We start from the raw sequence: 11,699 nt of genomic DNA, 5'->3' as shown, positions 1-11,699 counted from the left end.
CCCAGCCCCCCACTTCCTCCCTTCTCACCAAGGCTCTTCCATTTGCTAAGCGTCTGATGTGTTGAGAGCACGAATATTCATTACGTTGCTGAGAGCTGAAATCATTTCTAAATGCAGAAACGTGTCATTCTCCAGACTTTGGGGCCCTGGGAAAACGTCCAAGATGTGAAGAGCCCCAGGAACTGGGGAAGCCTGGGCGCCTGCCTAGAGCACATGACTAAGATCAGTGGCACTGGGACCCTCGCTGCCTGGAGGAGGGGGGCCCCTGCTTCCAGGGGCCTCTCGCTAGGCCAGCTCCGGGTAGCCCCCAGGCCAACCATGACCCACCACGCGCTGGGCTGCTGCTACCCACGGTGGGTGCCTGAGGCCAGTGAACCCTGCTATAGGGAGCGCCACCACCCCACGGCCCACACTTGGCTCAGGGAGCAGGGAAGAAGGTTCCAGAAGTGCACAGAGCCGGCGCCCTGGAGCTGTGACTCCCGACCCACATGTGGCCGGGAAGCCGCTGGGCAGACCGCGTGGGAGCCCGGTGCCTGGCACCCTCTGAGGCAACCCGGCCCTGACCCAACAGCAACAGCTGGCCAGGGTGTTTGCTGTGGCCCAGAGGGTATCCCAGATGTCTGGGAGAGGCAGGAACCCGAAGGGCCTGATTGGTGGTCTCGGGTTCCGAGAAAGGAGCTTGCTGGGGCCAAGAGGGGAATGGACTCAGAGAACCTCAGGGTACTCCTGGCCGGGGTGCATTTGAGGGCACGTGACTCAGTCCTCATGAGGAAAGGAAAGGGGGTCTGCGAGGTCTACGAGCTAAGGCCTTCCCTTGGCCGGGAGTGACCCCTCACACCCCCCCAACAGAGCTGCTGCAACTCCAGAAGCAGCACCGGGTGAGAACTGAGCATCCTCCCAAAACGAAAAAAGAACAGAAAACAAAGGAGGGGTGGCCAGGGAGGGGAGGGCGCAGGCCTTGCACACGGTAGACCCGGGTTCGATCCCCAGCCACATGTGGTCCCCCAAGCACTGCCAGCAGTGATTCCTGAGTGCAGAGCCAGGAGGAAGCCCTGAGCACCGCCAGGTGTGGCCCCAAATCAAACAGACACAAATGCACACACACACACACACACACACACACACACACACACACATCCCAAAAGAAAGAGAACAGAAAAGAATCTGGCATACAACTATACAACTTAATGACACTTGAAAACCAGACCTGGGGATCGGGCTGTGAAGGAAATGAAGTGTCGAAGTTGCTAGAAGGGGAGCGGGCGGGCAGGAATGTGGGTGGGGTCTGGTGAGGCCACAGCCTCGTTTCCAGGGCAGTAGGGGGAGAGAGGAAGGGTGGGGGAGGGGAGGGCGCCGGGTGCCGGGAGAGCGGGAGCATACGGAGGAACAGGTGACATAAGGGGCAGCCGGCGAGTGCCCGAGGACAGACGTCTGGATAAGGAAACTGTGAGCCATCTACACAGTGGAATACTATGCAGCCGTCAAGGAGAAGTGAAGTCATGAAATTTCCTTATAAATGGATGGACGTGGAGCGTATCATGCCGAGTGAAATGAGTCAGAGAGGGTCAGACACGGAATACCTGTGGGATATTAAAAAATATAGTAGGAGGTCAATGCCCAAGGACAGTAGAAACAGGGGCGAGGGGGACTGGTCCAATGTTGCAACATGTGTGTGGGAGGCAACAGGCAGTTAGGATAGATAAGGAACGGTATGATCATAATAGTTGGAGATAATCACGCTGGACAAGAACAGAGTGTTGAAAGTAGGTAAAAGAAAATACATGATGACCTTTCAGCGTCTGTATTGCAAACCATAATGCCCAAAAGGAGAGGGAGAGAGAGAGAGGGGGAGAGAGAGAGAGAGAGAGTGAAAGGAAGAGAGAGGATAGAGGGAGAGAGAAAGAGAGAGGGGGAGAGAGGGGAAAAGAGGGAGAGAGAGGGAGAGGAAAAGAGAGGGAGACAGAGAGAGGGAGAGAGGGAGGGGGAGGGAGAGAGAGAGAGAGAGAGAGAGAGAGAGAGAGAGAGAGATAAGAAAAGTGCCTGCCACAGAAGCAGGCAAGTGGGCGACGTGGGGGACAGGAAGAAACTGGGGACAGGGGACATTGGTGGTGGGAAATGTGCACTGGTGAGGCGAGGGGTGTTGAAACATTGTATCACTGAGGGGTGTTGAAACACTGTATCACAGGTTTATGTACAACCTGGTAACTATGTATCTCACTGGGATTCAGTAAGAATTTTTTTTAATTAAAAAAATAAAGAGGAGGAGCTGGGTGGGGCAGGGCACGCTGACTACTGGCCAGGGCATGAGAACCATGAGGCTAGAATTTGGGGTGTAGAGGGTGGCTCAGGAGAGGAGGGCTCCAGCATATTATGTGGGTGACTTTCTAGTATTTTTGAACCAGTCTATCTGCTAATAACGTCCAGAGGCTCCATACGGGACCACATGACATTGGGGGGAGGGAGATGGGGGAGGTCCTGTAGTTCAAAAGTGTGCTTCTCTTTGGTATGATATTTCCCACACTGGCACCTCAAGATGTGGAAATTCGGAGCTAGAGAGATAGCACAGCGGGTAGGGCATTTGCCTTGCACACGGTCGACCCGGGTTCGATTCCCAGCATCCCATATGGTCCCCTGAGCACCGCCAGGAGTAACTCCTGAGTGCAGAGCTAGGAATAACCCCTGTGCATTACCGGGTGTGACCCCTCCCCCCAAACAAAAAAGATGTGGAAATTCTTTTGCTTTATGGCTTAATGTACTTCTGAACACACATTTGGGTGGGAGTGGAGGTGTTGGGCCACACCCGGCAATGCTCGGGACTGACTCCTGGCTCGGGGCTCAGGGATCACTCCTGGCAGGGTCAGGGGACCATATGGGGAGCCGGGGATCGAACCCAGCTCGGCCGTGTGCCAGGCCAGAGTCCTCTCCGCTGGACTGTGGCTCCGACCTCTCACTCACATTTTCACTTGAATGCAAAGCTCGGTCTCTTCCCACTCCCATTTCCCAAAATAAATTGATTTTACTTCTCTCTTTTTTCAAATTGGTCAGTTGAGAGACCTGAGACAGGGCAGGGAATGAGACATGTGACTGACCTGACCCCCAACAGCACAGAGGGTCCTCCAGACCCCACCAAGAGTGATCCCTGAGGGGCTGGAGCGATAGTACAACAGGTAGGGCGTTTGCCTTGCACGCAGCTGACCAGGGTTCGATCCCCAGCATCCCATAGGGTCCCTCGAGCACCGGCAGGAGTAATTCCTGAGTGCAGAGCCAGGAGGAACCCCCAAGTATTGCTGGGTGTGACCCAAAATAGAAAAGAAAAAAAAGGTAATCCCTGAGCACAGAGAGGTATGGCTGCCAAACCAACAAAATTTAAAATGATGAGAATAATAATGGGCTGGAGCGATAGCACAGTGGGTGGGGTGTTTGCCTTGCACGCAGCCGACCCAGGTTCGATTCCTCCACCCCTCTGAGAGAGCCCAGCAAGCTACCGAGAGTATCTCACCCTCACGGCAAAGCCTGGCAAGCTACCCATGATGTATTCGTATGCCAAACACAGTAACAACAAGTCTCACAATGGAGACGTTACTCAGCCTGCTGGAGCAAATCGATGAACAATGAGAGGACAGTGCTACAGTGCTACAGATGATGATGATGATGATGATGATGATAATAATAATAATAATGATAATTCTTAATCACTTAACTTCCCGTTAGTCGTCGAGTTGCTCGAGCAGGCGCCAGTAACGTCTCCATTTGTCCCTGTTGCATGCTAGTGTGGCCCAATGGCGTCTGTTCGCTCTGGGAACATGAAGGGCCTCAAACCGATCGTTCATGATCTTGACGAAGAAGTCTGACCATCTGGTAGGTGGGCGGCCACGCGGTCTTTTGACATCCCGTGGAATCCAATCAGCTCTAGTCCAACGGTCGTCTTTAAATCTCATTACGTGACCAGCCCATCTGATTTTCGACACCTTGGCAAATGAGACAGCGTCCCTGATCCTTGATCGTCGACGGATGTCAGAACTCCGGATTCGTTCTCTCATTTGAGTGAAACGTGATATTCCAAGCATAGCTCTTTCTATTCTTCTTTGGGAGACCTGAATGGCGTTCTCATCTTGTTTGCGTAGGGCCCAGGTCTCTGAGGCATCTGTTAATGCAGGAAGAACAGTGGAATCAAAGAGATGTGCCCGGAGCCGGAGGTTCTTCGTCCTCTTAGCTATTTCTTCGACGTTCTTGAAGGCCTTCCAAGCCGCTCTCTTCCTCCTGCGCAGCTCGGGTGCCAGGTCATTTGTCATGTTGACCTCTCGACCTGGGTACACATAGCTGTTGCATTCGGAGATGGTCGTTCCATTGAGAGTGAATGGGGCGTCAGGAACGAGGCTGTTTCCCATAAACATTGTCTTCGTAAGATTCAGCTGTAGTCCTACCTTTCCACACTCACGGTCAAAGTCGGCCAGCATTTGTGCCGCTTGGCTGATGTTTGGTGTTATTAAAACAATGTCATCAGCAAAGCGGAGGTGGTGTAGTTGCCGACCATCTATCTTCACTCCCATTCCTTCCCATTCCAGTCGTCGCATGATGTTCTCGAGGGTGGCACTGAAGAGTTTCGGTGAAATGGTATCACCCTGCCGCACCCCTCTCTTGACATCAACGATCACTTCTTTGTAGAATGGTGAGATCCTGGTAGTGAATCCGCAATACAGCTCACAGAGGATCCTGATGTATTGGGCTTGAATGCCCTGATTGGCTAGGGCTTCAATGACCGCTTCTGTCTCAACAGAATCAAAGGCCTTCTTTAAATCAATGAACGTTAGACAGAGCGGCATCTTGAACTCCCGAGAAACCTCAATGAGCTTGGTTATCGTGTGGATATGGTCGATGGTGCTGAATCCTTTGCGGAACCCGGCTTGCTCGCATGGTTGTCCTTCATCTAGTGTTCTGCCAATCCTATTTAGGATGACTCGAATGAACAACTTGTAGATGACAGACAATAGGCAGAGCGGGCGATAGTTGCCAATGTCATGGATGTCTCCCTTCTTGAACAGTAGTACGGTCCTGCTGGTTTTCCATTGGGATGGAACCTTGCATTCAGACAGGTAGCGGGTGATAATTATTATTGTAAAATGAAAAGTTCAAGCAGCAGACAATTCATTTAATGAATGATATGGAACATAAAATTATTATTACAAATATAAGGAGTAAAATAAAATTTTCGTTTCAAAAGTAAAAAACATGATAATAAGGGGATGGAATGAAAGGACAGTGCAGAGGGCCTTACCCTTGCATGCAGCCAACCTGGGTTCAATCCTCAGCATCCTGTATAGTCCCCAAGCACCGCCAGGAGTGACTCCTGAGCACAGAGTCAAGAGTAATCTCCGAGTGGAGTTCATGCCCAATTTAATCAGCTAAGCAGTACTCCTACATAAAAAAAAAAAAGAGAGTAACCTCCGAGCATTACCAAACACTAATAATAATAATAAAAAATGTGAATGACAGTCATCAAGATCATGTGGAACAGGGGTCAGAGTTAATAGCACAGTGGGTAGGGCATTTGCCTCGCACGTGTCTGACCCGAGTTCGATCCCCGGCATCCCACAAGGTCCCCTGAGCATCGCCAGGAGTAATTCCTGAGTGCAGAGCCAGGAGTAACCCCTGAGCAACACTGGGTGTAGCCCATCCTCCACACCCCCTCCCACAAAAAAATAGCACTGTAGCACTGTCCTTCCATTGTTCAAAATAAATAAATTAAAACCACTTGATCACTTGATCACTTAATTGTCGATTTGCTTGAGCGGGCGCCAGTAACGTCTCCATTTGTCCCTATGGCATGCTAGTATTGCCATTTGATAGGGTTCAAATATGGTAACACTTACAACGGCGATTAGAGGCCGCCCCAAAAGCCTCTATCCCTCTCGGAAAGCCTGGCAAGCTACCGAGAGTATTCCGCCCGCACGGCAGAGCCTCGCAAGCTATCCGTTGTGTATTCGATATGCCAAAACCAGTAATTCCTAATTTAAATTAACATAATAAATTCAAAACAAAATTGTTGTGTGGATCTAGCCAAAGGGGAAATAAAGGGGCAGCAGAGAGCTGACCAAGGCTGGGCAAGGCCGTGCACGTGGCCACAGGGAGACAGCCCGGAAGCGAGGCCCTTTTTGCTGAGGAATCAGAATCAGAATTACCAGATGCCCAGGGGCAGACCCCCCAGACCCCGCGCCCCACATGAACCAACCAAAGGGACCGCGTGCGAAACCCCAGCATATGGAGGCCTTGGGTGCCTGTCTGGCTCCAGACAGACCGACAACTACCAAAACCCCAGGATATGACGGTCCTGCGTCCCCGCCCAAGCAAGCAGACCAACAGGTAACCAGTGTCCTAAAAGTCACAATGACAACGAGAGTTGGAAATGACCCTCTGGACAAGGATTGAGTGCTGAAAGGAGGTAAAGGGACGAACGGAATAACTTCTCAGAACCTGCAAACCACAGAGAGAGAGAGGGAGGGGGAGAGAGAGAGAGAGAGAGAGAGAGAGAGAGAGAGAGAGAGAGAGAGAGAGGCACCTGCCAGGGAGGCAGCTGGGGGTGGGTGAGTGTTGGAACAGTGAATAGCTGACACAGAATCACCAAAAAAAAAAAAAGCAGGTGAGAGGTGAGAGCACTTGGAAGACTTCCAGCTCCCAGGAGTGACCCAACTACTCCCTCCCCCAAACCCATACAGGAATTAAGACCGCCAGGCACTGACGTTCTCTGGGGTTGCCTCAAAACTCCCTCCTGCAGCCTCGCCCCATCCTCTGCCTCCAGGGTACCAAGTGTGGCAAGGAAGGAACCCAAGGCATGGGGGTGGGGTGAGCTTGACGCCTGGGAACTTGGTGCAGAGATCTGGGAGGGCCGAGGGCTTCCTGGAGGAGGCAGCATCTGATGCTGGAGGCCCTGTGGCCCAGCCCCACGACCTCCTCCATGTGGGGACGTCTCTCCCCACCCCCAGGCCCATGCACGGGCCTGGCTTAGCCACCCTGGCAGGAACAGCCTGGAACCGAGACAGTGCGGGGTGGAGCTGAAGCAGACGGCCCTGCCTCTGTTAGGTTCAGCCTCACAGCCCACGCCTACTGCTGCCAATGGGCGTGGGCACTGCTTGTCTGGCCACCTTGAGCTCCTGGCAGACCCGGCATTTGCTGCCAGTGCCCGAGACAGGGGAGTGACGCAGGACCTGCAGGTAGAGCAGCTGCCCATGGTGCAGGGCAGGGGTGGGGGGTGCGAGGGCTCCTGTGAGCACCCTCAGAGGAGCAACAGCCCTCAGGCCCTTCTGTTCTAGCTGGACTTGCCTGGCCCCAGGGTGGGGTCTTTGCTCCCTGGAGGTATGTCCAGATGGCGCCTGGCGGGCACTGAGTCAATGGCCCCTCCTCGGCCAGAGACCTTATAGGACAGGGCGGGGAGCTCGGCAAGGTCTCATCACCCCGGTGGACCTGACCCGTCCAGGACAGAGGGGACAGCCCCTGCTCCCTGCTGAGGGAGGTGGCAGGGCGGGCCAGGGCCCACCCAGACACCCCACTTGGCCAGGCAGGGCTAGGGCCACAGGACACTGTCTCAGGCTCTGCTCGGGCATGACCAGCCCCACAGGACCGTCCTCAGCACTGGGGTGCAGAGCCCAACGGGGTGGCCAGGGCAGGCCCCTCACTCGTGCCCGGGGTGTCCAGGGCTGCCCAGGCAGAGGTCAGGACTGGACACACAGACAGACACTGGGACCCAGGGGACACAGACACAGACACACATTGGGACACACAGACACACAGATGCATGGACACAGCAGGACACACGAACACATGGACACACAGACACACGGACACAGCAGGACACACGGACACACGAACACATAGACATACAGACACACGGACACAGCAGGACACACAGACACACAGACACACAAACACACAGATACACTGGGACACATGGACACACAGACACACTGGGAGACATGGACATACAGACACACAGGCACACGGACACACAGGCACATGGACACACAGCCACGCACACACAATACACACAGAGACACATGGACACACAGACACACAGACATGCTGGAACAAACTCAGAGTCACACCTCTACAGCCCCCTGTGTGCTCAGGGCCCACCATCTCCAGTGTCCACTCCATCCCCTGGGGTCTTCGAGGGGCTCCAGAACATTCCCCTCTGACCCTGCTTTGACAGGAGGGGAGGGTCAGCCTGGGTGTGGGTGGGGGAGGGAGGGGCTGACCTGACCGGGCCCTGCTGCCCCCGCAGGATGGATCCCTGGGCGGGAGAGGCTGACCGGGGCCACCTCACTGTCCCCGCAGGATGGAGCCCTGGGCGGACACGCTGCGGCGGCTGCGGGAGACGGTCAGCTCGGGACGGACGCGGCCGGCCGAGTTCCGGAAGGCGCAGCTGCGGGGTCTGGAGCGGTTCCTGCGGGAGAACCACGAGCTGCTGCAGGAGGCTTTGACCGGCGACCTGCGCAGGGTGGGCCAGGCGAGGGACCCCCAGGGGCGCTGGGGCCAGGCTGGCCGCTCTCAGGGCCTCCCTGACGTGACCCCCCCGCCTGCAGCTGGACTTCGAGACCGACATTTCCGAGCTGATCCTGTGTCAGAACGAGGTGGACTTGGCGCTGCGGCAGCTGGACGCCTGGATGAAGGATGAGCCGGTGTCCAGGAACGTGGTGAGTGCCGGGGCCGCGGGTGGGGGTCCGAAGGGGGCGCTGGCCGGCCTCGGTGGCGCTCACCGCAGCCCTGCACCCCAGCTTCTGCTGCTCAGCTCCACCTTCGTCCGCAAGGAGCCCTACGGCCTGGTGCTCATCATGGCACCCTGGAACTACCCGGTCAACCTCACCCTGATGCCCCTGGTGGGCGCGCTGGCCGCAGGTGAGCGGGGCGCCGGGACCCGGCCCCGCAGAGCTCTCCTTCCCCGGCGCCCTCAGTCACGCGCCTTCCTGCCACCTTCGCCTGGGGAGGGGGTGGGGGTCCCGCGCCTCCCCACGCCCCAGGCCCCTGCGTGTCCCTGCAGGCAACTGCGTGGTCCTGAAGCCGTCGGAGATCAGCACGAGCGTCCAGAAGGTCCTGGCCACGGTGCTACCCCGCTACCTGGACCCGGTGAGTGGCCCGCCCCAGCCCGCCCGCGGCCCCCTGCCTGCCCCTCCCGCCCCCCACCGGGACTCCCCTCTCCCGTGCCCCGCAGAGCTGCTTCGCCGTGGTGCAGGGGGGGCCGGAGGAGTCAGCCCGGCTGTTGGAGCACAAGTTCGACTACATCTTCTTCACGGGTGAGGCCCCGTGGTGCAGGGAAGCCGGTGCAGAGGGTCGTGGGGGGGGGTGGAGGCGGGGCCAGGGAAGGCGGGGCCCAGGGAGGGGGCGGGGCGGGTGGGGGCGAGAGGCGCGTGCGTGGGTGCTGAGGGCTCCGCCGTGTGCCAGGGAGCCAGCAGGTGGGCCGGCTGGTCATGAGCGCGGCCGCCAAGCACCTCACCCCCGTGACGCTGGAGCTGGGGGGCAAGAACCCCTGCTACGTGGACGACGACTGCGACCCCCAGACCGTGGCCAACCGCGTGGCCTTCTTCCGCTTCTTCAACATGGGCCAGACGTGCGTGGCGCCCGACTACGTGCTCTGCAGCCCCGAGATGCGCGCGCGCCTGCTGCCCGCCCTACAGTGCTCCATCAAGCGCTTCTACGGTGCCGACCCGCAGGGGTCCCCCTACCTGTGCCGCATCGTCAGCGACAGGCACTTCCAGCGGCTGCGGCGGCTGCTGGGCTGCGGCCGCGTGGCCATCGGCGGCCAGACGGACGAGCAGGACCGCTACATCGGTGAGCGCAGCCCTCCCCGGCCAGCGGCCAGCGGCCCCGCCGCCCGGGGACCCCACGCGCAGGCCCTTCTCGGGGGCGCTGGGGGACTCTGGTGTGCCCTGCCCCGGAGCCTGGATGTATGTGGGGGTGTCTGTCCTGCTGATCCGCCCCCGCCCGCAGCCCCCACGGTGCTGGTGGACGTGCAGGAGACTGAGCCGGTGATGCAGGAGGAGATCTTCGGGCCCATCCTGCCCATCCTGACGGTGGGCAGCCTGAGCGAGGCCATCGAGTTCATGCAGAGGCGGGAGAAGCCCCTGGCCCTGTACGCCTTCTCCAGCAACCGCCAGGTGGGCTGGCCGGGGTCAGCGACCACCCCTTTCAGGCCATGCCCGCTCAGGGATGCTCCCCCACTGTGTGCGGGGCTTTGTGTGTGTGTGTGCTTTGGTTTGGGGGTCACACCCAGAGGTGCAGAGCCCAGGGGCCATTGGCAGGGCTGGGTTCCCGCCCCCCCTCCCCCGGGGTCAGTCACGGCCACACGCTGGGCAAGTGCCTTAGTCCCCGGACTTCCCCAGCCCCCTGACACCCGGGTGTGACCACTCTTCTCCACTCCGGGTCCTGGCGCCCCTGTGACCGCTGCACCGGCTCTCCAGAGGGGGGCGCTGTCGCCTCCCTGCCCCGTCGGGTCCCCCATCACCGCCCCGCCCCCTCCGCTCCCCCCGCAGGTGGTGAACCAGTTGCTGAGTCAGACCAGCAGTGGCATCTTCGCCAGCAACGATGGCTTCACCTTCCTGACTCTATCCTCCATGCCCCTGGGAGGCATCGGTGAGCCACGCCCCGGCCCGTGCCCCAGACCCCACCTCCTGCTCAGCCTGGATCCCGCCAGGGATCTCCTGGGGGGCGCCGTGCCCGCGGGGTGGGACCAGAACCACCGTCCGTCCACGGGCAGGGCACTTGCCTGGCACGCGGCCCACCCGGGTTCCGCCCCTGCATCCCCATCGGGTCACCTGAGCCCCGGCCAGAAATGATCCCTGAGCACAGAGCCAGGAGTAACCCCTGAGCATCGCTGGGTATGGCCCCAAAACGAAAAAAAAAAAAAAGAAAAAGAAAATACATCTGTGAGGGTGGTCACACCTAGGGGGTTCCCTGGCGAGCGGCTCAGGGCCCCCTCTGTCTGCACCCAGGCAACAGCGGCATGGGCAAGTACCACGGGAAGTTCACCTTCGACACCTTCTCCCACCACCGCTCCTGCGTGCTCTCCCCCGCCCACCTCGAGCTGCTGAACTATCTCCACTACCCGCCCTACAGGGGCTGGTCCCGGCGCCTGATCACCTGGGGCCTGGGCTCGCACAGCTGCACCCTCCTGTGAGTGTCCCACCCGCCCCAGCGCCACGGACCCTCCTGATCCACGCTCCAGAAACTCAAGAGAGCCTGTCCAGGACCGCGTCGATCTGTGGGGGGGGAGGGGGGGCGTGGCTCCCGAATGGGTGGGCAGGCCAGCCCCGCTCAGCGACGCCCACTGCCAGGCATCCTCGAGCTCCTGTATGGCCCCCGGCTGGTGATGTGACTCCCCCCACCCCCATACTCCCTCCCACCCCCTGCCGTACGGCCCCTGCACTGGAAAGGGCTCCCGGGAGTCAGATCTGTAAACTGGCCCCCCAAATACAGAGTCTGCTCCGGCTCCTTCCTGCCTGTGCCCGGGGTTGGGTTTGCGGGTCCTGCACCTGGATCTGGGACTTGCGTCTGGGAGGGAGAGGACGGTGCAGGGTTGGTTACTTATGTCTTGGGTGGGTGGGTGGAGGGGAGAAATGGTGCAGGGTTGATTAGTGATGCCTGGGGAGGAGACACGTTGAGGGTTGATTAGTGATGTCTGGGAGGCAGGGGGGTGGTGCAGGGCAGATTAG

At 58.4% G+C, this 11,699-nt stretch overlaps 1 protein-coding gene across 1 annotated transcript; it reads left to right on the top strand.

Annotated features, from left to right (window-relative positions):
• Window positions 1-318: 318 nt before the first annotated feature.
• Window positions 319-11,164, top strand: LOC130039709 (aldehyde dehydrogenase family 3 member B2-like). Its single transcript, XM_056131583.1, has 10 exons — window positions 319-353; window positions 8,329-8,491; window positions 8,577-8,687; window positions 8,769-8,889; window positions 9,032-9,117; window positions 9,203-9,284; window positions 9,433-9,819; window positions 9,979-10,145; window positions 10,521-10,620; window positions 10,980-11,164. Exons 1-10 carry the CDS (start codon window positions 319-321, stop codon window positions 11,162-11,164), a joined length of 1,437 nt encoding a protein of 478 aa, XP_055987558.1.
• Window positions 11,165-11,699: the final 535 nt, after the last annotated feature.

The sequence above is a fragment of the Sorex fumeus genome, unplaced genomic scaffold, assembly GCF_029834395.1.
Source record: "Sorex fumeus unplaced genomic scaffold, SorFum_2.1 ptg000093l, whole genome shotgun sequence".
Classification (NCBI taxonomy): Eukaryota; Metazoa; Chordata; class Mammalia; order Eulipotyphla; family Soricidae; genus Sorex; species Sorex fumeus.
This window is presented reverse-complemented; position numbering and strand designations above follow the sequence as displayed.

What these genes read in the sequence shown, in the direction of transcription:
- LOC130039709 (XM_056131583.1), top strand. Translation starts at nt 319, where the DNA reads ATGACCCACCACGCGCTGGGCTGCTGCTACCCACG. An exon ending in AGCCGGTGTCCAGGAACGTG is followed by an intron (nt 8,688 to 8,768) that starts GTGAGTGCCGGG and finishes CCTGCACCCCAG; the next exon opens with CTTCTGCTGCTCAGCTCCAC. An exon ending in CCTTCTCCAGCAACCGCCAG is followed by an intron (nt 10,146 to 10,520) that starts GTGGGCTGGCCG and finishes CTCCCCCCGCAG; the next exon opens with GTGGTGAACCAGTTGCTGAG.